Here is a 26,808-nt window from a genome sequence, read left to right as displayed (position 1 = left end):
TCCGTCTCCTCTTTTCTAAGCTGAACAGTCCCAGTCTCTGTAGCCTTTCTTCATCTGGGACCTGTTCCCAACCCCTGATCATGTTAGTTGCCCTCCCCTCTCCCAGCCTTTCTCTTCCCCTCTCCCACCTCCTTTTCCCAGTCTCCCCCAGTTTTTTTCAATAAAGACAGAGTCAATGTTGGAAGAAACGTTATCTTTATTTTGTACATCAATAAGAAGGGGGGCTAGGGAAGGGTAAGTGGAAGGAGGTGAGGGAGGAATGGGGTACGAGCCCCCGATGGGGAGGACTGGGCTGGCTCTGCGGGCTTCTGGGGGTGGAAGCTCTCCTGCAGCCCCCCAATTACTCCCTCTCCCCAGATGGCAGCCTGCGGCAAGTGCAGCCGGGCTGATGGCCGAGTGGTGTGATGTGCCCAGTGTGGGCAGTCAGGGCACTCCAAGCCAGAACTTCTTTGCAAGCGGGGCACCCCTTAGAACTGTGTGTCCGGGGTGGGGGTCGGGACCCTTTAAGCGCAGCCCTCGGCTAGCCTGAGACAGTATCTCCATGCTCTAAGTCCTCCTTTTATGCCCTGCCGGCACTGCTTCCGGCCATCATTGAGCCCTGTTCAGAGTCCACTCAATGTGGACTTACTAGTTCGAACTAGCAAAACGCTAATTCGAACTAGTTTTTAGTTCTAGATGCGTTAGTTCGAACTAGCTTAGTTCGAATTAACTAATTCGAACTAAGTTAGTTCGAACTAGCGCTGTAGTGTAGACATACCCATAGACAGTATGATTATTAAGTTTGCAGATGATATGAAGCTGGGAGGGGTGGCAAGTGCTTTCGAGGATAGGGTCATAATTCTAAATTATCTGCACAACCTGGAGAAATGGTCTGAGGTAAATAGGACAAATGCAAAGTCCTCCTGTGAAGAAGGAACAATCCATTGCACACACACAGAATGGGAAGCGACTGTCCAGGAAGGACTCCTGCAGAAATAGATCTAGGGGTCATAGTGGACCACAAGCCAGTGTTGTCTTCAAATTGTTATTCTCAAGTCCACGTCGAGTCTCAAGTCACAAACAATGAACCCGAGTCGAGTTTCAAGTTGAGTCACCGAGGCAATTTAAGTCGGACTTGAGTCAACAACTCTGCCACCAGCTAAATATGAATCAACACTATGACAGTGCTGCAAAAAAAGCAAACATGATTCTGGGTTCATTAACAGGAGTATTGTGAGCAAGATAGGAGAAGTAATTCTTCCACTCTACTCTGTGGTGATTATGCAGTTCTGGGCACCACCGTTCAAGAAAGATGTGGAGAAACTGGAGAAGATCCAGAAAAGAGCAGCAAGAATGATTAAAGGCCTAGAGAACATGACCTATGAGGGAAGACTGAAATAACTGGGCTTGTTTAGTTTGGAAAGGAGAAGACTGAGAGGAGACATGATAGTGGTTTTGAGGTATCTAAATGGGTGTCACAAGGAAGAGGGAAAAAATTGTTCTCCTTTGCCTTTGAGGATAGGACAAGAAGCAATGGGCTTAAATGGCAGGGTGGTTAAACACTGGAATAAATTGCCTAGGGAGGTTGTGGAATCTCCGTATCTGGAGATATTTAAGAGCAGGTTACATAGGCATCTATCAGGGATGGTCTAAACAGTCTTGTCGTGAGGGCAGGGGACTGGATCCAATGACCTCTTGAGGTCCCTTCCAGTTCTAGTGTTCTATGATTCAATGATTCCCATCCCGGCTTTGCCCCTAGCTCTCTCTGGGACTCATTGGGCCATTAGAAAGGCTCTGCCACTGCCGGAGAATGGGCTTGTTGGCAGTGTGGGATACTATAGCGTTAGCTGCCCAGACACCTCCAGAGATCAGTCCCTCTGTGTGCGGTACACCCTGCTGCCAAGCTGGGCTGGTGGCAATGCACTGGGGGGGCGGAGGAGAGACACGTTCCAGAGAGTGCGGTGCCCAGATCCCAGGGTGACAGAAGCAAGGGAAGTTGTGAGCTGAAAGCTCTTGGCTGATCTGAAATCCTCTCCTTTTGGGTGGGAGGGTTGCTAGAGACCAGCGCCCCGCGCCCCATGAACACCCCCCCCCCACTAGTGTCCTACCAAACCCACGTTGCTTCCCAACCCTGGAGCGGCAGGGAGCCGGGAGGAAACGGCTGATTTACCTCCAAGGCAGGTCAGGCAGCAACGGGATCCCGGATCCCACCTCCGCACGGAGCGTCTCAGGGCCAGAGGCAGGTTCCTCCGCCCATCTGCTCTACCCGGCGCGTTCCCCTGCGCCCCGGGCCCGGTCACTGGAACGTCAGAGCCCAGAGCAGCGACCGAGGCTCCTTCGCCCTCTCTGGATGACGCGCCCCACGCCGCAGCCCTGCGCCAACTGTGGAAAATCTTCTCGGTGCGCTGTATAGCCTGGTGTGGGCAGGGGCCGCCTCCCCAGGTGCCAGTCCCACGGGGAACGTCACCGGCGAGGAAAGTTGGTGTTTGGTCTGTTTCTAGATGACATCAGCAGATGCAAACTTCTAGTCTCAAAGGCAAAATCCCAGAGAGGGGAGAAACTTTGAGCTCTAAAGCAAATCCCTCTGTGGCGGGCAAAGTCTGCGCTGGCTCTCAAGAAATAACACACGGATCCCAGGAACACGCTGTGTGGCTGAGTTTGTCAGAGCTGCCTGAGTGGTTTAGGCACAAAGTTCTCATCCAATTCCCTTAACCCGGTTTGACAATCTCAGCATTGTTGGCTGAGCTTGCTCCTTCTGGAAACAAACCTCCTGCTGCCCTTGGAAAGGAACTCCCAGGTCCCTGTCCTGTCAGCGTCTGTAATAGCTCAGTTCAGGTGTCATTATAATGAACATCTAAGTGACTGGGGAGCTTGGATCCCATTTTCAAAGGGGCTTCATCGCCAGGGCTGAGCAGTCTCTGCCTCGCTGAAATTCAACCAACTCCTTTCAAGATTCACTGAAGTGTGTGTGAAAATGTCCCCACAGACGCTGATACTGAGCCAGGAAGGGACAGGAAACTTCGAGGCTACATCACCCACATTCAGCCACTAAAGGCAGATTAGAACGGGGTATAAATGGTCATTAGAGCCCGTCACCAGAGGTGGCGAATGGAGCCATGTCCGACACAGCAGCGCTTTGACAGGCAGGCTGGTTGCTCGCTAGTGACTGTGCTGCTCTCGGGTCCCTGCACCTCACTGGAGGTCAGTGATGTCCCCAGGCGGTTTCTGTCCCTGCTCTATGCTCTTGGTTCCGAGACCCCAAGGGGCTGTGACTGGGCAGGACTTGGCTGTGACAGTGTCAGTGTCCATGAGTCACTTTGAAGTCAAGTGGCAACTCGGCAGATGAATGGTTAATTGTCCCGGGCTGAGGAATTCAACTACCTTCCCATGATCTGTAGGAAAGGGGAGTTTTTCCTGCCACACCTCAGCACCACACCCAAGCGAGGCCTGGGGTCAGGAGCCTGCCTGAGAAGTGAGAAGAGAAACCTGTGGCCATGGCCCTGTTCGCCCAGCTCTGCCAAAGCCTCTTGCAGGGAAGTTGGAGCCGCCAGACCAAGTCTGCAGCTCCTGTTCTGTCACCCTGGTATTGGCCACTGGGCTGTACGTGGGGGAACTAACTCCCAAAGAATTTTTTGCACCTGAATTAGGGGACATCAAATGACATTAATAGGCAGCAGGTTTAAAACAAGCAAAGAGAAGTTTTTCTTCATGCAAGGCACAGACAACCTGTGGAACTCCTTGCCAGAGGATGGTGTAACGCTCAGGACTTGAAGAGGGTTAAAAAAAAGAGCTACATAAATTCATGGAGGATTGGTCCATCATTGGCTCTTATACATACTAGGCAGGGATATTGTCTCTAGCTTCTATTGTCAGAGGCTACACATGGATGACCTCATTCCAGGAGGTGTAACAGTTAACTCGAACTTAGTTCAAGTTAATGTTTCACTGCCACGTGTAACCGTGGGTAGTTAATTCAGACTAGGGGGATTGAAAAATGGCGACCGGATGGGAAGATGCAAATCAAGCCTGGGATATTTAAATCCCGGGCTTCATTTGCAACTTTGGATGCCTACATTAGACTCCCTAGTTCAAACTAAGGGGCTAGTGTAGACATACCCTTGCAGAAGAAAGCTCAGATGGCCATTTCAGCCCTAGGGCTTTCTTGTGCAAGAAACCCCTACTGTGCAGCCACACTGCCTTCTTACACTTGTAAGGAAAGAGCATAGCTCTTGTGCAAGAGGTCGTCTTTTACTAAGCCGTAGTGTAAATCTTCTTGTGGAACAGTGGGTGGGCAGTGTGGACACTCTGCAGAAGAACGGCTGTTCTTCTGCAAGAACCCGCAGGTTTAGATATAGCTTAGAGTGTGGGGAGAGAGGGCTTCTTGCGCAAGAGCTACATGCTTTTCTAACAAGTGTAAGAGCTCTTGTGCAAGAGGGCTGTGTGGACACGTGGCAGGGGTTTCTTGTGCGAGAAATCCCTGTGGCTAAAATGGCCATCAGAGTTTTCTTGCACAAGTGAGCATCCACACTGCCAAGGATGTTCTTCCTCAAAAGCACATGGCAGTGTGGACGTGTTCTTGTGCAAGAACCCACCAGTGTAGACATAGCCTGGGAATGGCTGGGGACAGCTGGCCCAGGGATGGAGCAGCAGAGCCAGGTCAGACTCACGCCTGCCCTGGTCCCACAGCCCTCCTCACAGCAGCTGGCAATTACAGCAGTGGCTCCATGGTTTCAGGTGCTGCCCCTCACCTACAGACACTGATGCCACAGCTCCCTGATATTGATCAATGGGAGCTGCAGGAGCAGAGTCTGCAGGCAAGGACAGCGTGTGAGGACTCCCTGCTCTGCCTCTCAGGGGCTGCACGGACTTGCCAGCCACACCCAGGAGCAGCAGTTACCACTGGGATAATGACTCCAGACGTGGCAGGTTCGGCATTTTAGAGCTCACTGCTCCAAGAACCACATTTAAACAAACAGTAATAGAATGTAGCTGTGTTAGTCTGGTGTATCTGAAGCAAAATGCAGGACTATGTAGCACTTTAAAGACTAACAAGATGGTTTATTAGGTGATGAGCTTTCGTGGGCCAGACCCACTTCCTCAGATCAAGTAGTGGAAGAAAATAGTCACAGCCATATATACCAAAGGGCAGGAGCAGCATGACAGTGGGTGGAAGAGCAATTTTAGTGCCAGCACTTGATAGCTTCCTGGCCAAACCAGTTGGGATCCCCTGTCAGAGGCTCCAAGATCTACTGGTAGATCCCGATGGACTGGTTGGTGAGTTCTGCTTTAAGGGAACTGTGTTTCTGGTTTCTGGGTACCAGCAAAGTCCTGCAGAAGCTTTTTGCTCCCCAGTTTGAGCAATCTAAATATCAGACTGACAGTTTGGGGAACTCTCTGCCCCCTTCTTTGCCATTTGCCCCAGCAGTGCAATCCCAGCCTGGCCCACTGGGACCCCACTCAGCGTGTCCTGAAGTTTGTATTCTCTGATGTCTTCACACTTTTCATGACTGCCCAGCGCCAGCCTTTCCCCCGCTGACTGGTTTTGTCTCCAGAGCTTTGGAGCTAACAATGCCCAGTGGGACTTGCACAGAGGCACTTGCATTCCATGTGCCTTGTCTAATTGTCTCTTTCCCTTCCCCCCACGCGGAAAATAGTTCAGTTCCTAATTAAACACCGGTTTACATGTTGGGAGAGTCTTGTCCCAGGCTGCTCCACTGTCCTGCACCAACCCCTTCTTCATAGAACTCTAGCACTGGAAGGGACCTCGAGAGGTCATCGAGTCCAGTCCCCTGCTCTCACAGCAGGACCCAGTATGTTCTACACAGTCCCTGATAGATGTCTATCTAACTTGCTCTTAAATATCTCCAGAGATGGGGATTCCACAGCCTCCCTAGGCAACTTATCCCAATGTTTAACCAACCTGACAATTAAGACGTTTTTACTAATGTCCAACCTAAACCTTTCTTGCTGCAGTTTAAGCTTATTGCTTCTTGTCCTATCATCAGAGGCCAAGGAGAACAATTTGTCTCAGTGCAGTGTACAGTGGAAGAATGACTTCTTGTGTCTTGCTCACAACACTCATGTTCATGCATCACAGAATCATGTTTGCCATGTAGCACTGCTGGCTCATATTTGGCTTGTGGTCCATTACTTTTGGGTCATTTCCTATTCAGTATGTGTGAAACTGATTGTTGTTTCTCAAAACAGTAAAACTTGAAGCAATGCATTTCAGGGGTGAATTTGATCTAAGAAGAGTTTTGGGAGTTTTTTTTTTTTTTTACTTTTGCTTTCACAAAGGTCAATTAATTTTTTTTCAACCTCAAATATGTTTTTCACTTGCAAGGTCACTGAACACCTTCATTCACACAGGTACCCTGACACATACTCATTTGCTACAACTCCTACAGTTTGTGTGTTTAAGAATGCAATCCATAGAAGTGCTTGCAAAATGGATAACGAATTGGTGACTGTTGAAGGGAAATACTTTCCAGTGTGTTTTCAGAACATCCTTCCAAACATCCTTTGATGGGGGGGGGGGGGGGGGATAATGAAAAAAAATCAAAAAGTGAGAAATTAAAAAAATGAATTAATCACTGACGTCTGTTTTAAAATTGCAGAGTGGGATTTCCAAAGATTCCTATGGGATTTGAGCATCTGAATTCCATGGGTGTTTTGTACTTAACTTCTTTAGTTTTCTTGAAAATGTGATCCTTAAAGAAGGTGACCATTTTTCTATTCAATTTGTTTACATAGCTCAACAAGTCCCAGGAAACTTTTTCCATTTGTCATTTCCCACTGGTATTGCAGAGCCCAGATGAAACCATCCCACTTTAAAAAATGTATTTATAGAATGAATGCAGGCAAAGTTTATTTCCCAGATGGGCAGAGGCAACATGCGAGGTAGAGCAACGGAGACTGACAGAGAGTAATTTGGAAAATGAGAGAGAGAGGCGTTTATTTCATTTGTGATTACAGCATCTGAACCACAGCCAGTCTGAAAAGGTGAGATCTGTATAACTATGCACACCTATTCCTACGCTTTGATGTTCCTTGGCTCACAATGTCATGGACAAGAAGGGACCGTTTTGGTCTCCTAGGCTGAAATCCTGTGTAACACTTCACATAAAAAAACTCCTACAGCAGAACTTTTAGAAAAAAATCCACTCTTAATTTAAAAGCAGTCCATTATGAGGAATCTATCACAATCCTCGGTAAAGTGTTAATTATCTTCAATGTTAAAACGTGCATCTTATGTCTAGTGTGAATTTGTCTTGTTTCAACCACCATTCAGCGGGAGATTTTTGATTGTCTCTGTTAGAAGAGCCAATATCCTCCTCATGTAGGTGCTACGTATGAGCAACCAAGACATTTCTGAAATGTCTCTGTGACACGGAATGGATTGAGTTCCTTGAGTCTGTCACTACAAGGCACACGTAAGTGGTACTTTGGCTGCTGTGTTGATGTTGTTGCTCAATGAAATAGATATAGAAAAAGAATTTAGCAAGGAATACAGAAAGGTGGAGGAAAAAATGTAGCAGTGAAGTTCAATCCAAACAGATTATTTAAGAACAGGTGGAGAGAAGACTTCGCGAGGAACAGATTTCTGATAGTTCAAAACTGCTTAATCTAGCAGAAAAAAAATTCCCCTGGCTGGAAACTGAAGTTAGACACATTGAAACAAGAGGTAAGGTGCATGTTTTAAAAAGTGAGAGCTATTAACAAGTGGGTTAGGGTTAGGGTTAGGGTTAGGGTTGGGATGAGAGAGGTGGTAAATATGCCGTCACATGAACTCTTTACATTGAGTCTGGATGTCTTTCCTGAAGATATCCTCAATTTAAAATCCAAGTTGTGGGTTGAGTTGTGAAATTACCATACAGTGGTATGGTTTATGTGATGCTGAGAGCATATTCGATCTTTATTTGGCAACTAATTTGGGGGCAGAAAAAATGAAAGGCAATCCGAGAGGGGTACCTGTAGGGCACTGATATTTTTACACATTGTATTTTCCTGATACAATGAAAGTACATCTTTTAGAATAAATTTGGGATCATTAAAAGCTTCAAAGTTTCTGAAGTCACACATAGTGGTTGTATTAAACAGGTTTCTTGTTGTCACTGATAAAATATTTTATTCTTTACATCTACCATGGTGGGATTCTGAATATATTTTCATGGAAAGGTTTGCCAGCCTTGAAATGCTGAAAAATATTGTTCTGTGTAAAGCACATGAGCGGCAATGGGGCATTTGAAAATGTTTTGTGTGAGATGTTCTAGGATGAGTCTTAAGGAAAAGTGAGTTTGAAAAAAAAATCTCCAGGTTCCTGGTGAAAAACCAGCAGAACATGAGCCTCCGACAAGCAGAACTGAACCTGGGCATGAGGCTCTACTGCGGGGGTTTTGAACCTGGGGTCCATGGAACCCCAAAGGTTGCATGAAGCCCTGTCAGGGGGTACGTGATGTTCGCGTATGTTCAAGTATAGGTAATCTATTGAATTTAGTTATAAAAAATATTATCACCCAGCGGGATAGGTGATGTGTTTGGTGAGACCAAGGGGTGTGTGGACCGAAAAAGGTTCAGAACCGCTACTGCTTGAGGAAAAGAACTGCTGGGTTCCCGCTGAGGCTGTAGAGCGAGCTCATTCTCGCTCACTCACAGTAGGTGGTGTCGGTGCCACTAGCTGGGACAATGAACCACACCCAGCAGGTGCGGGGGTCAGCCTGTGACCTAACAGGCTGAGTACTTTCTTGGCTGTTAAATCAGGGGAATAGTTACTAGGAGAAGAGGTGTCCTTTCTCCCCTGGATTTGGCACATGCAGAAATCCCACGTCCCGTTTTGCGGTGCCCATCTGAAAAAAGCTACTGAGAAATTAAGGCGTGTTCAGAAACTAACCACAAGAGTGGCTGAAGCTCTGGGAAGTTTCCTTGTAGTAACAGTCTCCATACGCTCCTCTCAGCAAGGAGAAGCTGGCTGGGTAATTTGATCCTGGCCTGTAGGTACCTACCCGGGGAACACAGAGCTGGGTCCAGCAAACCGAAATGTCACGTGATGAAATAGCTGGAAATAGAAGCTAGAAAAACAGAGACTGGAGCAAAGGTTCCCAGTGTTGATACTGAGGGGAGTGAGCCATCCGAATAGCCCGCCCAGTCCTGTGGGGGATTCTCCTTCATTGCTGAGATTTAAATCAAGGCTGGACGTGTTTCTGGGACAGAGGTGGGCAAATACTGGCCTGTGGCTGGGTTCGGTCTCTGGGGGTTAACCCCTATAGGCCCCGGCCCCACCATATCTACCTGCACCTCCTCAGGTACGGGGAGCACAGCATCCCTTGGCCACGGATCGCCGTTCCTGGCCACTGGGAGCTGCGATCTCCAGGACCAGGGGCGGTGCAGGTAAACATGGCGGCGGCAGCCCAGCAGGGGCTAACCCTGGTGAAATGGCCCAGTTTTAGTGCCCACCCCTGCAGGAGATGATCATTCATGAGTTCACAGACTATCTATAACTGCGCAATTTCGATGTTTTTCTTCTCCCCTCATTTGAAACTGTTTCCCAGCCCCTCGTGTTTTATTGCCCCCTCGGCACCTTTTCCATACTTAGTGTAGATTTTTTGGGATAGGACAACCACACCCGCTTGCACATTCAAGGTGGAGCCTTACCTACAATAATTAAACCTAGTTTGGTTGTACCTGCTACCTACAGTACCAGGCAGGAGGTTCCTTTGAATGCTGGGTATGGTGAAGGGCTCCATTATTTCTAGTTACAGCAAAAGCAAAACCTGTGGGTCATTCCTGCTTATTCCCTCCCATCGATTCTTCTTACTAAACCCAATTTATAGCAAAGCGAGACTTGGTGGTTCTAGTCATAACTACCAATCAACTGCATATCGTGTACGATACCTATTATGCCAATATTTAGGCTACATTTTGCTGTGCCAAAATATTGCAAAAGTGCTTAATTAATAGTTTTCCGGATGTCTCTGGAATTTTTCTTATAAAAATGGGATGCACTAGGACCAGGCTGTTTCTGGTCCAAGTGCCCTGGTCTCGCTGTCCTGTACAAGCTATGCTGATTGGGCAGCACTCCTGACTCTCCTCCACCTTCTTTGGCCTTGTTTGTATGTGTCCATGAGTCCTCCAGAGCTGAGTCAGACCCAGGCTTTGCTTTGTGAGAGATCCAAGGACCGGATGAGGCTGGCACTGGAGACATTGTTGTTCTGGTTAAGGAAGGGCCGTCCAGGCTCTCTTACATGTATCCTGCTGCTTTCTATCCAAAGGAGGAGAACCGGGGCCAAGGCCAAAGGGAAGCTCCTCACCCGGCCCTTACAAGTCCCAGGCCCGCTTGCTTGGCTGGTTTCTCTGCTGGAACTCCCTGTCAAATATTCCCTCCAGCCGATCTCCCCCTCCCTTGTTCAGCTTTTAGCCACCAGGCAGTGATGGGAGTGATTGTCTGAACCAGCCTCTGTCACATCTGTCAAGGAGTCTGTACCCCCTGTCCAAGTCCAGCACCACAGGTTGCCATATTGCAATGAATGTTAGTTATTGCTCCCAGTGACCCTGTTTCTGTCCCACAGACACACCCCATGGCAAGCCAGGAACAAGGAAACCAAACGTCTGTCACAGAATTTATCCTCCTGGGATTCGGGGATCTTCCTGGCCTGCAGGTTCCTCTCTTCTTGCTCTTTCTCGTGATCTACCTGGTGACCATGGTTGGAAACATCGTTGTCATAGTGTTAGTTGTGACTGATCGACACCTCCACACCCCCATGTACTTCTTCCTGGGCAACTTGTCCTGCTTGGAGATCTGCTACAGCTCCACCCTCCTGCTCCAGCTGCTGGCCGGGCTCCTGGCTGGGGACTGGACAATTTCTTTTACAGGGTGTCTCACACAATTTTATTTCTTTGGTGCTCTGGGAGGCTCAGAATGCCTCCTCCTATCAGTGATGTCCTACGACCGGTATCTAGCCATATGCAACCCGCTGCACTACACAGCCCGGATGAGTAGCAGGTCTTGCCTCCAGCTTGCCGGGGGGTCATGGATAGGTGGATTCATTGCTTCTAGTATTACAGCATTGCCATTGTCCCAGTTAACCTTCTGTGGCCCTAATGGTATCGACCATTTCTTTTGTGACTTTATTCCCCTTCTAAAACTCTCCTGCAATCATCCTCTGCTGATGGACACGTTGGCGTTCTCAATTTGCTTGATTTTTGCACTGGTCCCCTTCCTGCTCACCTTGGCGTCTTACATCGGCATCCTCAGCACCATCCTCAGAATCCGCTCCTCCACCGGGAGGCAAAAGGCCTTTTCCACCTGCTCCTCCCACCTCATCGTGGTGAGCATTTACTATGGAGCTCTCATGATTGTCTACATGTTCCCAACCACCGACCTCCTGAGCGACTTCAAGAAAGTTCTCTCAGTCTCCTACACTGTCCTGACGCCCCTGGTCAATCCACTCATCTATGCCCTGAGAAACAGAGAGGTCCAAGAGGCCCTGTGCAAAGCTTGCAGAGAATTAAGAACGTAAGAACACCCACTTTGGATCAGACCAAATGTCCATCTATCCCAGTATCCTGTCTGCCAACAGTGGCCAGTAGCAGGTGCCCCAGAGAGAGAGTACACAAGAGGTAATCCTCACTGATCCTTCCCCTCTCACCCATTTCCAGACAAACAGCGTTCCTACCCATTCTGGCTAATAGACATTCATAGACCTAACCTCGATGAATCTCGCTAGCTCTTTTTGGAACCCTATTAAAGTCCTAGCCTTCACCACATCCTCTAGCAAGGAGTTCCAGAGTTTGACTGTGTGCTGAATGAAGAAAAACTTTTCTTTTTTTTAATTTGCTGCCTATTGATTTCATTTGGTGACCCCTAATCCTTATATTTAGGGAATAAGTAAATAACTTTTCTTTATTTGCTTTTTCCACAGCAGTCATGATTTTATAAACCTCTATCACATCTCCCCTTAGTCTCCTCTTTTCTAAGATGAAAAGTCCAAGTCTTTTTAATCTCTCCTCACATGGGACCCATTCCAAGCCCCTCCTCAGTTGTGTTGCCCTTTTCTTTACCTTTCCTAATGCCAATAGATCTTTTTTTAGATGAGGCAACTACATCTGTGCTCAGTACTCAGTTAAGGGTTCTAAGATTCTGGCCCATAGGGTTGCGTAGGTGAAAATGGAATAGCTGCAGCAGGGGCTGGGTTAGGGAAACCCGAGGACACCTCCCGCTATTACTGTTCCGCACACACAGCGACACTGAACCTAGTAGAGATTCTACAAGAACCCAGCCTGCACCTCCGCCTTGAGCCGCCTGGGGGCAGCAGTGACCGTGCGGCAGTGTCCTTGCAGCTGAGCGGTCTGCAGCCCGCAGACACCGCCCTGTATCGCTGCTCCAGATACACACAGCGAGAGAGAGCCTAGGAAAGGCTGGACTGAAACTAACCGCGCGGAGAACCGGTCTGGCGTTACCAGCCCCAGAGAGGAGCAGCCGCCAGTCCAGCGTCCCTCTGCCGCGTGAGGTGTTCGCCTCGCCAGGTTGGAGCGGGACCCATAGACTCGAACACTGGAACTGGAAGGGCCCTGCAAAGATCCTCAAGTCCAGTCCCCCTCACGGCAGGACCAAGCACCGTCTAGATCCGCGGTGTCCAGCGAATTCTGAACTTGCGACCTAGCCACACACAAGCAGCCAAAGAGAGATTAGTGATGAGCGTGTTGCACACTACGGATCTAGGTACACTTAAAAGTAGACGCTGTCCCCGAGGCTTTAAACTCACAACTCTCGGCCTATAAGGCCGATACACTGGCCCCTGAGCTGTTGATGTATCTAGGAGTTCCTTTATCATTTCTCCGACAAGTGAGTGGAACGCCATCCCCTGCCCAGAGCTGCAACCATAGGAGTGGCCACGTTGGGTCAGACCCGAGGTCCTTCTAGCCCACAGTCCTGTTTGCCGGCAGCGGCCAATGGCAGGTGCGTCAGGAGGAATGAACCCAACCGGGAATTAGCAAGTGGCCCGCCCCGCTTGCCAGATACTTTGCAATCGCCGGGCAGGGGCACGTCTCTGTGTCCGGGTCGGTGCCCGGGGAACGTTTCCTGCCAAATGTCGGTTCCAGGTGCGCTCGGGCGCCTGCAGAATTCCGGGGGAGCCGAGCCGGGCAGGGAACGGGGGAGGCTCCGTCCCATATCGGGCCTGGCTCCGGGATTGATTCCGCCCCTTGGTATCTGGGGGGCTCAGGGAGGAGGAGAACGTTGGATTTCCCCGAGTGAATTAGGTCTGGAATCTCAAAGGTGCCCGAGGGAGCCAGGCGCTGCCCCGCTGCCCCGTCCCACCACGTCCCCCGCGGAGATTTCAGTCCCAAGGGAGGAGGAACTAGTGATCTGAGGAGCAGAAATGCCACGTGGGTCGGAAAACGCTTCTGGCAGCAAAGCGCCGTCAGACACCGCCCTTCCCCGGGCTGATACCGCCCGGCGTGTGAGCCGGGGCCATTGCTCCCAGGGCCTGGCTGAGCAGACACTGGCTGGGGGTGGAAGGGGGGGGGAGCAGGGACAGTCCCAGACTCGCTGACCCCTCACTCCTGAAGACTGATCACTGATTCCTACCTGCGCCCGGACAAAACCCGCCTGAGGCTGCGGGGGAGAAATTCTCTGGCAGGGGGCGCTGGTGAGTCGCGGTCCGCACGGGGCAGGCGTTGGGAGCGTCGCAGAGAAAGGGGCCGGGGTAGAAATGTGGGTTCCCCAGTGAGGGGGAGTGTGACGGGGACAAAGCAAGTGCCTCGCTGCGGCTGCGCATCCCAGTACCGGTGAGCGGCCAGAAATGGGCCAGCGGCTTGGGCCACTCACCGAGCGCAGCGGGAAGCGATGGGGGGGGGGGGGGGGGAGTTGCAGACACGGTGCGAACTGGGGCTCGCGTGTCCCAAGCGGCGTAAAGAAGCAGGAATCGCACTAAACCGCCCGGAGCCCCCAGGCCTGGAGCTGCAAATCCCGCCGAACCTGACCCGAGAGGGGAAATGTTCGCACCTCCGGGGTCACAACAAACACGGATCCGCCCCTCCCCCAGTGAGCCGAAACCACTAACGCCTGGGAAAATATTTCCCTTCACCACAGCCGATCCCCAGGAACCCCTAGACATTCATGACGAGCTCAGTGACGTCATTTCTCGGTGTCTCCCCAGAGCTGTGAGAGCCCATCGGGACCCCCCGCGCTGTGCCAGGCGCTGCACAAACACACCGGGAGGGGGACGGAGACTCCATGGCAGTGACTCGGCTCGTTCAGGGAAGGCGTTTATGTCTCTGATAAGGCGGGGAATATGCAAATAGCGGTGACAGACGCCTGCTTAAAATGATCTCTCTCTGCCTAGGCTGCACCCGGAGAGACACCCCGCAGCCCCCGGTGTCTGTGCAGTTACCAGCCAGCTCTGCAATCCAGCAACTGGGAACATGAAATTTTGGGTCTATTTAGTGTTCGTGGTGGCAGCTTTGCCAGGTATTTTCTAGCTAAATACGCTGGAGAGAGGGACGGAGATTTTGTTTTGCATGTTTGATATTAATGCTTCTGTCGCGCCTTTGTTCCCAGGTGCCCGGTCCCAGGAGCTGGTGGAGTCCGGAGGGGATGTGAAGAAGCCCGGAGACTCTCTGCGCCTCTCCTGCAAAGCCTCCGGCTTCACCTTCAGCAGCTACTACATGGGCTGGGTCCGGCAGGCTCCCGGGAAGGGGCTGGAGTGGCTCGCTTATATCGCTGGTGGCGGGGGTGATATACAGTACCTTGATGCCGTGAAAGGCCGATTCACCATCTCCAGGGACAATCCCAACAACCTGCTGCACCTGCAAATGACCGGCCTGAAGCCCGAGGACACCGCCCGCTATTACTGTGCCAGACACACAGCGACACGAAACCTATTGATGCTCCTACAAAAACCCAGGCTGCAGAACCCGCGGCGCCTCGAGGGGGCAGCAGAGACACGAACAACCCGGCGCTGGGCTCAGCGCAGAGAACAAGCTGCGGTGGGTGAAATACAACCCCGGGGGAGATTTTAACCCTTTCGTTGCCTAGCAACGTCCCCTCTCCCAGTGCGGTTCGCAAGGTCCCACTGAGCCTGCGGGGCGGACATCGCTGGCTGCCTCTTCCATGGGCCTTGAGGCGGGAGCCCTGTTCCCACGGCCCGGCTCGCCTGGTTCAAGGGACTCGTTCGTTCCCACGTGGCTTCTTCGCGCCCCTTCCCGCGCAGGGACCCGGCGCTGCTAGGCCAGCTCACTAGAGCGCGGCGGAAGGATTTCAGCAGGGAGAAGGGCGGAACAGCTTTGTGAGGGGCTGGGATGTGCGGACAGAGGCGGCAGTTTCCTGTTTAAAGCCGCCTGCCTCTGCCGGTCCTACTGCAGCACAGACAACCTGCAGCCTCCAGGTGAGGTGACCAGCCGGCCTCCCGAGCCGCGGGAAGGAGACGGGCAGTTAGGCTGCGCTTGGTTCCTGGTAGCCGCGTGGGAAGGTGTGTTACCCCCTTCGGAGCACTGGGGGCGCCAGGGGAACGATCGTTTCGGTTTTAAGTTAATAAAATCACCGCTTCTGATTGAGTGTCGCACCTAGACTATGTCGACACCGCCTTCTTTTTTGCACAAGCAATATACAAATGAGACTAAGCGACGATTATCCTGGTGCCTCATTTGCATATCTAATAAGCCGCCATTTTGGGGGCACAGGCTTTTGCGCAAGAAGGATCTGGCTACACTGGCCCATTTTGTGCACAAAAAGCCTCTTGAGCAAGGATCTAAACAGGATGGGAGTTCTGTGGGGCCCAGGGTAGCACAATTTCAGGGGGCCCTCCTTGGCAGAAAAAATAGAAAAAAGCGTCAAATTAAATGTTATTGGGTAAATTTGATAGAAACTGAATTTAGCTGGATAATTTTTATTTGAATTATATTGTAATTCATTTTTAAACACAATTCTGCATTAATAATTAAACATTTCCATTCCTATTTAAGTCTGTTACAGCTGCCTAGCTCTTTTGGCAACTGGGTCTCTAACAGTCGTGAGAAAAGGCTTCTCTCCAGCATGAGCCCCTTCTGCAGCCCCAGGCACTGGAGCAGCGAGGCGCCCGGAAGCAGGGAAATCCTGACCCGATTTAGAAGGGGCTGGTTGCTGTGTCCGAGCCAGCAGCCTCTCAGGAGCCTGCAGAGCAGCTGGAGGGAAAGGTGACGGCACCTCAGGCCCCAGGCAGGGTCAGAGGAGGGGCCATAGAGGCTGCCCCGACTGGCCTCTGCCGAGAAAGGGAGCTTGGACACAGCAAACTCGCCTGCCACTACCCGCCCCCCCCTCCCCGCCGCCCCAGGAGTGGCCCGAGCAGAGCTCTCTGCCAGCCTGATGCTGCCCAGCTTGTGGGCTGGGTCCCTCCTGGCTGGGGCTGGGGGAAACCGCCTGGCTCAGTCTCCCTGTGTCCGCACCAAGGCAGCTGTGTGGGCCCCTGGTGCCCGGCTGCTCTACGACTAGGTGCCGGGGGCAGGAAGGGAACAGCCCCCGATGCCCAGCCCCCGCCCAGACACAGACCAGCTAGTGTGGGGCTGACGGGGCTCCCCCACAGCGAGACCGCCCCTTCCCATGCTGGGGCAGAGGACTCTGGCTGCGGAATCTGGCAGCAACTGGGGGGCAGCAGATATGGGGCGGGGCGGGGCTAGGCACAGCGCCGCGTTGCCGGCTCCTGGCCCTCTCGGTAGAGTCGCTCCCCCCGCCCCCCATGCCAGGCTGCAGAAGCTGCCGCTTTAGTCTGTTTTGCTCTTTCAAGTAGCTGGAATCGTGTCTGGGTCTGCGGAGCTGGGGAAAGGCGCCTCCCGGTCCCCACCCGCCAGCAGAGACCCCCGAGCGCCTGCGGGCCGGCCGGGCTGCTCTAGACAGAACTGCAGACGCTGGGGGACGCTCTGTGGGACAGGGCCCTGAGAGCGCCCCCCACACGCTCCGGCATCTCCCTGCCCGGCTCCCACCCGCTCCCAGGACCACCTGGCTTCCCTGCGAGGCGCGGGGCAGCGGCGCCCTCTGGTGGCGAGAGCTAGAAAGTGACCCCGCTAGCGCGGGGCTTATTGAAACGCGGGGCAAGAGGAGCAGCCGCCCCGCTCGCTCTGCCCTATATTCGCCGCTGATCGCTCCCCTGCTCTGGGCGGGAGCAGCACTTCCACGGGGAATCCCGCGCCAGGCCGAGCAAGAAAGTCACAAGGCTCCCGTGTCTGTGTGTGATCGGATCTGAACCAGCAATGGCGTGGAGCGCGCATCTCTGCTGTTTCATGTCCCAGGTTTTTTTCGGAGGCCAAGCCCCACACAGAGGTACAGTGGGGAAGGGCCCGTGCTGGAGGGAAATCCGGGTTGTTAACATCAGCCGGGGCGTGGATGGGACAGCGTGGGAGGATGTCGAATGGAACACGCGTGGCCGTGGGAATGGGAATGTGGCTGCAGCGAGACGGTTCTAGTGCCTGGGAACGGAATTGTTTTATTATTTGTTAGTTTGTTTTGTTATTATTTAGTAGCACCAGTGCTATTGGAATCCCTCAATGTTACACCGCGGGGGCGTGGTCTGAAAACCGCCGCTTTCCTACCGCAGAAGAGTTTTGAACATGACAAGGGAAAAGCTTCTGTCTGCACTTTGCGTCTTACAGATCATGAACTAAGGAAATGATCTTGATGTTGACCCTCACACGACCCCGCCCCCCTCCTCGAAGCTTTTTCTACCGGGGAGCCCCGCAGCTGCTTCAAGACACGAACCCGGCTCAGCTAAGGGCACGTTCAGGCCCAAATCCTCTCCGCGCGGCGGAAATCTCCCCTCCCCGAGGGGTTGCGGCCCGGTGTCCCCGTGGGCACGGCCCCTCCCCAGACCCGGGGCCTGGATCGCTCCTTTTCACGGGGGGGCAAACTGCAGTCCTCGGGCCCGAATTGCACCAGGTCTCGCGGGATTTGAAGAGGAGATTCAGGCCTCCACATCGATTGGGCCTCGCACCGCCGAATGCAAGGATGAAGGGTCAGCTGGGACCTCTCTGTCCAAGTACCTCGAAACCTCTGCTCTGTAGCTGCCTGGGGAATCAGACAGGCACCGGCTGGGGATCTCAGAATCAGCCGGGTACCTAAGTCCCATAGATCTCAATACAGGCTAAGTGTTCCGGTATTCTTAAAAATCCCGCTAAGCATACACTTGGGGACGGAGAAGAGCTCGAAGTCTTTTAAGTGCCAAGTGCTCCTCACAGGGCAGGGTCAGTGCGGAGGAAACTTCTCGTGCTCCTCTGCCCCTGGTTGGCCTGGGGACGGGGGAGCTTCTGGGCCTCCGGGAGGCCGCATCCGCCCCCGAGGGCCGTTTTGCTCACTCCTGAGCTAAAAGGACGAGGCGGGGGAATCGTTTCTGTGGTCACTGAAGGGACAGATCCGCACGGGGGCAGCAAAGTGTCACGGTCACTTCGGAAACGTTTCTTCCCAGAGACTGGCTCGGGGAATAATCACCAGGAATTATTGGCTTCAGCTCTGCAGGCTGGGATGGATCTTTAGCGCGAGGCTCTGCCCAGCCTAATCCCTTCCCATTCAGCACGAGTTCGGTGCCCAGCGCCCCAGGGAAGTTCGGAGATCGCCGCTCACAGGCAGATTTCCCCGCTGGAGAGTGCCCGTGTTTACACATCCCTGGACTCTGTGTTATGTCGGTTTCACATCCATTGGGTGTGACATTGTGATAGACCGACACTGGGCACCGTAACATTCAGCTTCACCAATTGTCCCTTAGGACACACGGGCGCCCCGCTGAGATGAAAGTAGTTTCAGTGTTGTCCTAGTTCTTGGACCAAATTCCATAGATCTGCTCTGGCCTCCTCCGTGGCTGTGTCCCGCCAGATTCCGAGGCCATTTATTTGTCCAGGCGGGCACAGCCGAGGTTTCGTCAAACGATGTAGCCCCGCCCACATGCAAATGAAGCAGGAAAACTGACACAAAAACAGCCAGGATCCCTCGCTAACAGGCAGAGGGTTTCTTGCTTTGCAGCACACAAGGTGGGAGAGGAGAATATAACAATGATCGGTCTGGGGTTCTGTTTTGTTCTGGCGGCTCTCTCAGGTAAAGGGATGGATGCGAGTTTCTGCTGGGTACAGCTGGGCTAGGGGAGCAAAGATGGTTTGAAGGTGAAGCCCTAGGAGGTGGATCAGGAAGTCTGAATTCTAAATCCTAGCTCTGAATACATCGCAAAGTGTGGAATTTGAAAGACTAGTAGTCTATTTTAATGCCAAATTTTGATTATTTTGTGTCAGGAATCCGGTACGCAGCTGTGAAAAACCTCCAGCCCAGTTCATGTCTCAGTTTCCCTCTGAAAATCGTGTAACTGTACTTCCCTACTGCACAGGAATATGGCGGGAACAGATTCTTCCTATAAAAAGCCAGACAAGAGACTGTCCTGAACAAGGCAAGCGCTTGGATAAGGGAAGAGGAGGAATAGAATGGAATTAATGGAATTTCTCTTGGTTTTTTTATTCACAGGTGTTAGTTCCCAGGTCCAGCTGACCCAGTCTGGGGCAGAAATCAAGAAGCCCGGAGAGTCCGTGAAGCTGACATGTAAAACCTCCGGCTACACTTTTACGAGCTATCACATTAACTGGGCACGGCAGGCTCCCGGGAAGGGCCTGGAGTGGGTCGGACGGATCAATCCAAATAGCGGTGGCACTGACTATGCCTCGGCCTTCCAGGGGCGAGTCACCATCACCAGGGACAACTCCATAAGCACGGCCTGGCTGCAGCTGGGCAGCCTGCGAGCGGATGACACCGCCACGTATTACTGCGCTAGGGACACAGTGACACAAACCGCAGCTACCGCCCTTCAAAAACCTCCAGTGAGAGAACCCAGGCCCTGCCAACCCAGGTGTCCTTCCAACATTGGAGCCTTTCAAAGCAACAAATCGTTCTGTGGCACCACTCCCGAGAGCATTTGCCCAGGTCAACAATCCGGGGTAATTTCTCCCCGAACCTCATCGGCTCCCAACTCACTTTGGCCTCCTGGGAATTAGATTTTTCTTGCTGCAGCGCTAAGTCACTTTTCCAAACATGAATTAGGCTTCTGGGAGAGTCACCTGTGACAGCAGCAATAGAACCGTGAGGAAATATCCTGAGTATGAGACGATGGGGGATTTGGGGGGGGGGGTCTTTCAATATCTCCCGCTGAAGCTGTTCCTCAGGGAGTAAATGAATACTCATTAAGGCTGAAAGAGGAGAGGGTGTCTACACTCCCCCTGCTCTCATACCAGTTTGCGGAGAGATGATCCTGGCTGTATCGTTTCTCAGGCAAGTGTTCTAACCACTAGTTTAAAGGAAGCACCAACTCCTTCCTTGGCGCAGGGAGCTTGGCGGTGTTATTAAGTATCCACCGAGGCACCGACCTCCAGGAAGGGGCTGTGAATCCCAACTGGAGTAAGGTACCTAACTCACTTTCACCGGTGGGACTCCAACCTTCCTTGGAATTTGTTAAAACTAGAAGCTGCGCAAGGCAGACCCCCACCGGGCTGGCATTTGTAGATCCCCTACCAATCCCCTCACTCTCCGCGTAACCAACATGAGCTGTGATCCCCGATACATGAGCAGAAAAATACGGCACTTTGGGGCGCCCCAAAGTGCTGACTCTGGGAGACCGAATCCGGCTCGCGGGCCAGTATTTGACCACCGCTTGTCTGCAGCAGGTTAGAAGCAGGTCACACACACACACGTGTCTGTTGTTGGCAGCCCTGGTACCTGATTGTCATCGAACTCGGAAGCTCTTTCTAAGGAGCGGTCAGTGCTATTATGCCTCGTTTCACAGATGGGAAAACAGGTACAGGGAGCGGAAGGGACTTTCCTACAATCATCCGGCAGCCAAGGGAAAACCACGATCCGCATCCAAGTCTCCTGGTCCTCACAGACCAGGTCGATAGATAGATAGATAGATAGATAGATAGATAGATAGATAGATAGATAGATAGATAGATAGATAGATAGATGGGGTGTGTGGGGATAGATAGATAGATAGATAGATTAGATAGATGGGGTGTGTGGGGATAGATAGATAGATAGATAGATAGATAGATAGATAGATAGGATGTGTTTGCAGATGGATGGATGGATAGTAAGAGACAGACAGGTCGGACATATAGGGATGGTCAGACAGCTAGGGACCGCATGTCACTAAAATGGCAGGGGGAACACGCCCTACTCACCCCTGACTGTCTCAGGCGCCGGGCACCCTCCATTCATGTCCCACTTTTTTTTCGGAGGCCAAGTACCCTACAGAGCCTGTATGAACAGAGCAGCTGCAGCTCGAGATGGGATCGATTGTCCACTAGGTGGCAGGCGACGACCGTCAATGGGCGGGGAAGAGGCTCTTCCAGGCTTCACCTGGTGCCGATCCCCCTTATTCCTCCCCGAGGAGTTTTACGGAGCGTGTAGCTGAAAGACAGCCCAGCCCCACTGCCTCAGGGCCGGCTCTCCGCTGACTCTTAGCAGTAAGTCTCCTGCCGGTCCCGGCAGGGCGCTGGGCACTAGGGTTCATTGTGCGCTCATTAGAAGTAAGTTCTCTGACTCAGTTTCCTCTGTAAAGCTCGCCCCTCCCCCCGCCCTGCAACTCCGGGAGCAGAATCCGCCGTCCGGATGGGGTTGTGCAGCGCCAGGCAAACCCCGCAGGCAGTGGCGGGGGAAGAAGAGGAAGGAGCCAGCACCCCCGGGCAAACACGAGTGTCTGGCGCCTTTGCTCTGCGGCCAGCAGGGGCGGTCGCGGAACTGGAGACTCGAAGCTGGAGCAGCGGTCCCTGGAGCCGCGCAGGGGAAGCGGGGCCCCGCTGGGGCTGGGTCGGGGCTCCGGGCCAGAGGGCACCGGGCTGGGGGAGGTTCCTGGCCTCTGCTTGTCTCCACTCGCGCTGTCGTGATGGGGGGTGTTGCACTCGCAGTGACACTCGGGCGTTGGCAGATACCTGGGGAGGAGCAGAGACCCGGGAGCTCCCGAGGGTTTCCCTGGGGCACAGGCAAGAGCAGCGCGTGGGAACGTCGGACTCGGCAGGGCGCGCCATGGGGCCAGGAACCCACCCGGGAAATGAGAAAGGCCCGAGTCTCCCAGCCCCGCTACTGCAGCACCCGCCAGAGGACCCGGGCCCCTTTACACCGTCCAGGACCTTCCGAGCTAGGATCGAATTGACCGTCTGTGGGATCCAGGCACCGAATCGCATTGAAGATTCGCACCCCAGGGCCGAAGCGGCAATTCCCACCAAATCTGCACAGAGGGAAATGTTCTCACCTCCGGGCTCACAATAAACACGGACCCCCCCCCCCCAACATCACCACGTGAGCCGAAGCCACGCGCTGCCTGTGCCCCAAACACACAGAGAGGGGGAAGGAGACTCCTTCTGCCGGACACTCCATGGCAGTGACTCGGCTCGTTAAGGGAAGGCGTTTGTGTCTCTGATAAGGAGGGGAATATGCAAATGGCGGTGACCGGTGCCTGCTTAAATCGGTGTCTCTCTCTGCCTAGGCTGCACCCGGAGAGACACCCCGCAGCCCCCGGTGTCTGTGCAGTTACCAGCCACCTCTGCCCCCCCAACAACGGGGAACATGAAATTTTGGGTCTATTTAGTTTTCTTTGCGGCAGTTTTGCCAGGTATTTTCTAGCTAAATACACTTGAGAGGGAACGGATAATTTGTGTTTGCGATTTTGATACTTATGTTTGTATCGTGTTTGTTCCCAGGTGCCCGGTCCCAAGTGCAGCTGGTGGAGTCCGGAGGGGATGTGAAGAAGCCCGGAGACTCTCTGCGCCTCTCCTGCAAAGCCTCCGGCTTCACCTTCAGCAGCTACGGGATGAACTGGGTCCGGCAGGCTCCGGGGAAGGGGCTGGAGTGGGTCGCTGTTATCAGTGATGGGAGCTATATACGCTACCTTGATGCCGTGAAAGGCCGATTCACCATCTCCAGGGACAATCCCAACAACCTGCTGCACCTGCAACTGACCGGCCTGAAGCCCGAGGACACCGCCCGCTATTACTGTGCGGGAGACACAGCGACTCGAAACCTATTGATGCTCCTGCAAAAACCCAGGCTGCAGAACCCGCGGCCGCCACGCGGGGGCAGCAGAGACTCGAACAACCGGGCGCTCGGCACAGAACTGAGAAGGCGCCTCCAGGCAAATAAAACAGAAACCTGCCGCGGGGCTTTAACCCTTTCACTGCCCAGCCGCGTCCCCTGTTTGCAGCCAAAGTCCCGCTGGGCCGGTGGGGCAGACACCGCTCGCCAGCGCTGGGAGCTGATTTACCCCCCTCGGGGGAGGGGTCTCCCAAGGTTTGTGCTTGGACATGAACTGCAGATTCGTACCGTGTCGTTATTCCCGATGTCCGGTCCCAGGTGCTATTGGGGCGGGGGAGGGAAGGAGTTTGTCTCCTCCTCCCTGGTGAAGCCTCCGGATTCCTGTTCAGCTGCACAGGAAGTGAAGAGCCCCTGATAGTCCCGAGCTCCATGTTGCCCCAAAGGACTTTGTGAGCCGGACCCTGAGCAAGGAGCAGGAGGCCTCGGCTGGTGCTCGTGTCTCTCCTGCTTCTTCCTACATTTCTTCAGCCTTCACTTTCCATCCTCCCCGCGTCTGTCTGCACCAAGTTCCAAGCCACAGCAGGTCACGTAGGGTATTATCTCCCCAGTGTGTCCATGGACCAGCCCCGCACACGTGTCTGTTCCTAGCAGCCCTGGTACCAGCTTCTCATCGGACGTGGAAGCTCTTTCTAAGGATCGGTCAGTGCTATTATCCCCGTTTGGCAGAGGATACCCAGGGAACGGGACCCACAGCTCCTGAGTCTGAGACTCAAGGCCGGCTCTAGGTTTTTTTGCTGCCCCAAGCATAAAAAAAAATTGTCCACCCCTTAGCCTGTCTCTGCAGGACAGGCACCGAGGTGGAAAGCGCCCCTTTCACTTTGCGGCTCTTTGACTCCCACCACGCCCTCCGGCAGCCTACGTCCTGTCTCCCCTCCACACACATCCCGACCCCCCCCCCCCACCCACCCACCCACCCACTCACCGAACTCAGTTTCCACCTTCTTTCCCCTCCCAGGCAAACCCAACCCCTCAGTAACTGGATCCAGTCCGCCCCCTTCTCTCCTCCACCTAGGCCTGGCCCTGTAACCGGATTACATCTGTGCTGTGATGTATCCTGGAGAAGCAATAAACTCCCTCTATTCTACTGGCTGGTGGAGTCTGTTCATGCCACTACAGGGGTGCAGGAGGCAGGGGAACCCCGACGCCCCACCACACAGGAGTCTCACAACCTGTCTGACAGGTTGCCTCCCAGGGAGAGAGACAAAGGAAGGAAGGCAGAGACCAATCCCTGTCTGGGGGACAGGGCTGGAAGAGAATCAGTTTCTGTCTGGGAAGCCGGGGAGAAGGGGCTAGGGAGGGAGCTGGGATGTTAGGGCCCAGCCACCCCGCATCTCGGGGGGGGGGGGGGCTGAGGCCTCCTAGCCCCAGTTCTTGTAACCAGATGACATCTGTGCTGTGCTGTATCCTGGAGAAGCAATAAATTCCCTCTATTCTACTGGCGGGTAGAGTCTGTTCATGCCACTAGGGGGGTGCAGGAGATGGGGAAACCCCAACGTGTCATCACAACTGCATACCCAGATTCTGTGAAAGGCTGATTCACAATCTCCAGGGACAACCCCAACAACCTGCTGTCCCTGTAACTGACCGGCCTGAAGCCCGAGGACACCGCCCGCTATTACTGTGCGGGAGAGACACAGTGACATCAAACCAGTTTGTGATCATGCAACAACCCAGGCTGCAGAATCGCCCTTCCCCCCACAGCCAGGAGGGGGAGCAGAAGCACACAGACCACAAATCCCAGGCCAAGCCGGTTCCCCCAGGGTGCCAGCCTAGAGGCCTGTTCTCTGGCTTCTCCTCCCTCCACTTACAGACGCCACCTGTCATGTGAGCTGATGTGAAATCTCCCTGTGAATGGAGACCTGTCCCCGAGGGGACATCGCTATGAGTAACGTAGTGGGGGCTGCGTTCACTCTTATACCCACTCTGGCTCACTCTGGTTTTGCATTGTTGTGCCCTTTGTGATTCCCACTGTCTGGTGCTGCTCTGCAGTGACTGTGTGTGTGTGTGTGTGTGTGTGTGTGTTTGTTTCCTGCTCACTGTCCTCTCCTGGGAGTGTCCAGGGACCAGGTCCACAGAGAGACTGTCAATGGCTAAATCATCCCTCACTTTCTTTCCCTGTCCCCACGTGTCCTCTCTCAGGTGCAGCTGGTCCAGTCCAGCCCAGACGTGGTGAAGCTTGGAGAGACCCTTGTCCTGACTTGCACTGTCTCTAGAGTCTCTATGACACTGGGTATTATTTCTGGTATTGGAGCTGGCAGCCCACCAGGCAAGGGCTGGAGTGCGTGGGACATAACCCCCATCACCACCTAGTCCTGTGCTTTGGATGATTTTGTTAGTTTTTTTTAAAGCCTCATCTACTTCTGTCTGCAGTAGACCCCCAGCATGACATCTCCATTGCTTCGTACCCCTTTTAACCTAACCCAGAGACTCTCAGGAAGTCTGTCTCTTATGTCCATCTCAACCTCAGTCCAAGTATAAGCATCTTCAAAATAGAAAGCAACATCTCCTCCCATTTCCCTGCCTACCCTTCCTGAGCAAGTTTGGCTCTTCTATACCAACAGACCAATCGTGTGTGTAGGAGAAAGAAAGAGCCTGAAGCATGGGCCTGGTGCTTGAACCAAAGTGAGCAAGAGTTATACTATGGCTACGTCTACATTGGCCCCTTTTCCAAAAGGGGCATGGTAATTTGACAGTTCGTAATAGGGAAATCCACGGGGGATTTAAATATCCCCCGTGGGATTTAAATAAAGATGTCAGCCGCTTTTTTCCGGCTTGTAGAAAAGCCGGAAAAGAGCGTCTAGACTGGCCCGATCCTCCGGAAAAAAGCCCTTTTCCGGACGATCTCTTATTCCTACCTGAAAGTACTATTATGAACTGTCAAATTAGCATGCCCCTTTCGGAAAAGAGGCCAATGTAGATGTAGCCCATGAGTAATAGATAGGCTGTGGCAAAAGCCGATGTTTTCCTGCAAGTCAGTGTCTCTCACACTAGAACTGTTGGCTCTGCTAAAAAGCACATGAAATATGTAAATACATCCCCCCCAGCATGGTACAAGGACACCCCAACTTAGTACTTGATAAAACAGTTTAAAAACACCAGGGCTGTGTCTAGACTGGCCAGTTTTTCCGGAAAATCAGCCACTTTTCCAGAAAAACTTGCCAGCTGTCTATAATGGCCGCTGGAATTTCCGCAAAAGCACTGACGTCCTACTGTAAGAAATCAGTGCTTTTTGCGGAAATACTATGCTGCTCCCATTCAGGCAAAAGTCCCTTTTGCACAAAACTTTTGCACAAAAGAGCCAGTGTAGACAGCTGAGATTTGTTTTCTGCAAAAAAGCCCCGATCGCAAAAATGGCAATCGGGGCTTTTTTGCGGAAAAGTGCATCTAGATTGGCCCTGGACGCTTTTCCACAAAAAGTGCTTTTGCGGAAAAGCGTCCGTGCCAATCTAGATGCTCTTTTCCAAAAATGCTTTTAACGGAAAACTTTTCTGTTAAAAGCATTTGCGGAAAATCATGCCAGTCTAGATGTAGCTCAGGGCTATGTCTACACTCTCGGCTTCTTGCACAAGTATGGCTGTTCTTGCGCAAGAATCCGCAGAGCATCCACACTGCCTGCCCGCTCTTGCAGAAGGAAATTTACAGTACGGCGGTAAGAGAGGGCTTCTTGCACAAGAGCTATGCTCTTTTTTAACAGGTGTAAGCCCTCTTGTGCAGGAGCTCTTGCACAAGAGGGCAGTGTGTACGCTTGG

At 52.8% G+C, this 26,808-nt stretch overlaps 1 protein-coding gene and 1 gene segment (V, D, J or C); both read left to right on the top strand.

Moving 5' to 3' along the window:
- Positions 1-26,808, top strand: part of LOC142821336 (Ig heavy chain V region 3-like) — a 250,481-nt gene that overhangs the window by 187,508 nt on the left and 36,165 nt on the right.
- Positions 10,581-11,495, top strand: LOC142821063 (olfactory receptor 6Z7-like). Its single transcript, XM_075911850.1, has one exon. It carries the CDS (start codon positions 10,677-10,679, stop codon positions 11,493-11,495), a length of 819 nt encoding a protein of 272 aa, XP_075767965.1. The 5' UTR covers positions 10,581-10,676.

Source organism: Pelodiscus sinensis, chromosome 30 (genome assembly GCF_049634645.1).
Source record: "Pelodiscus sinensis isolate JC-2024 chromosome 30, ASM4963464v1, whole genome shotgun sequence".
Lineage (NCBI taxonomy): Eukaryota > Metazoa > Chordata > Testudines > Trionychidae > Pelodiscus > Pelodiscus sinensis.
The sequence above is the reverse complement of the archived record's forward strand: the minus strand, read 5'-3'. Positions and strand labels throughout refer to the sequence as shown.